Source organism: Sphaeroforma arctica (assembly GCF_001186125.1).
Source record: "Sphaeroforma arctica JP610 unplaced genomic scaffold supercont1.5439, whole genome shotgun sequence".
NCBI lineage: Eukaryota > Ichthyosporea > Ichthyophonida > Sphaeroforma > Sphaeroforma arctica.
In genome coordinates, this window is record NW_014035119.1 from 137 (window position 1) to 1,970 (window position 1,834).

The following is a 1,834-nucleotide window of genomic DNA, read 5'->3' on the forward strand; positions in this document are numbered from 1 at the left end:
AAATATAAATATATATATATATGCGAGATAGTCATTTAATTGATTAGACTCAGTAGTAAACATCATAAGATAGGTAAGTAAGTATCCATGATATAATTTGTAAGGTTTATATTTTTATGCACGTTCAATGCCAGTATTAAACCGATAACTTGGTCTCAAAACGATAAATTTCAATGATGTATACTATACCCTTGCACAGAACATAACCAATTACTTATAGATGCGCCAGAATAAAACGGTCTATACAATCCGCTAAGAACCAAGATTTGCGTACTCCAACCCAGATCACTCTTCAAATAAGTATGTAGGCTCTACCACGAGACCTCAGACTTCATTCGTGCAGCTTGTGTACGACTAATTTGTTTATAGTGCATAGTTGAGCATTCCAGTGGTCATAAAACAGGGCAAGCTCCGCAAAGCGGCCCATGTCAACTCAACACTATAGAAGCTATCATTCGATGACAAAGGTCCACTTTTAATACAACCAATTAAGCAACAACGTTCATACAAACAATGCAAAGTTTAGACAGAACACGTAAGGAAATAGAATACTGTCCTGGTACAACACCAGGTTCGTATTATCGTTCTCGTCACCTCAGAACATGTAACTTGAAACTTACCTGGATTTAGATTGTCCCATATAATTTCAGTTTTGCCGACCAGTTTCTCATTCTTTTGCTGGCCATCTTTGGACATGTACACCCACACTTGTGGATCAGACTTTGAAAAGGTGTCCATATCCAGTAAGCTAGTACACTTAAAGAATAAGTCTACTTTAGGCGCCGCTCCGTGACTGAACATGCCTTGCTGGGCTGCACCTTGAGCCATATTGTGTGATAGTAAATATGTGTACTTTGATCACTATACCGATTCAGATGATTTACTGTGTTTCTGGTCGCGAAAAGCTGCACATACGTACAGGATATTGGGAAAATGGGAGCGAGATTGTACAGTTGCGTATAGCTATATGATATTTCACCGGGTTTCCCCCGCTTTTAAAAAGGACCAAAACAGAATTTACTACACAATATAAATATATAAAAACATAATTTTAATTTTAATTTTACACACCGGTCTTTAAAAAAAAATAGTGATGCCTGTCAGACTGTCAGTCATCACTCATCAGTGTTCTCAGAGACTCAGAGTCTCAGACTGTTCCCAGTGTTCTGAGTACTCTGTAGTCAGTACTAAGTACATATTTACTATGTACTGAGTTCTGACAGCAATGACTGATATAAAACTATTATGAAAGAACATTGTGCAATCTCCAGCACCTCGGGACTCATTACGAACACGTTTGATTGGTACACCGAGAAGTACAACGATCTACAGCGATAAGCTGAATCACTCGCAGAAATATGAATATGACATTATGTATCTAATTTAAATGTTTTGTTTTTAAAAAGAAAACAACAAATTGCCCTTGGAACTGTGTAAAGTATGTACAATCTTGATTTGGTTGATTTTAAACAAAAATAACCAAAACTAAAACTTTTGTTTTTTGCTGCTTGTTGTTCAGTGATTCCTCAGTCCTCAGTTCCTCACTCCTCACTCCTCAGTGAAGTCAGTGTTGGTTTTCCCTTTTGTAGTAAAAACAAACATACATGTATTTAATAATAATAAAAATACATAGTTCCTGCCCAGCTGCCTGCTGCGGTGGCAGCCGGTGCTGCCCTCCTTCGGCTTCATCGTCTTTTTATGTTGTTATATATATATAAATATATATATATAAATATATATATAAATATATATATATAAATATATATATAAATATATATATATAAATATATATATAAATATATATATATAAATATATATATAAATATATATATAT

General features: G+C 34.8%; 1 protein-coding gene across 1 annotated transcript; it reads right to left on the reverse strand.

Moving 5' to 3' along the window:
• Nucleotides 1–620: 620 nt before the first annotated feature.
• On the reverse strand, nucleotides 621–878 carry SARC_14996 (hypothetical protein; the record flags this gene model as incomplete). The annotated part of the gene is made up of 1 exon (XM_014290874.1): nucleotides 621–878. A coding segment is annotated over exon 1 (208 nt), but the record flags the coding sequence as incomplete, so codon positions are not given.
• Nucleotides 879–1,834: the final 956 nt, after the last annotated feature.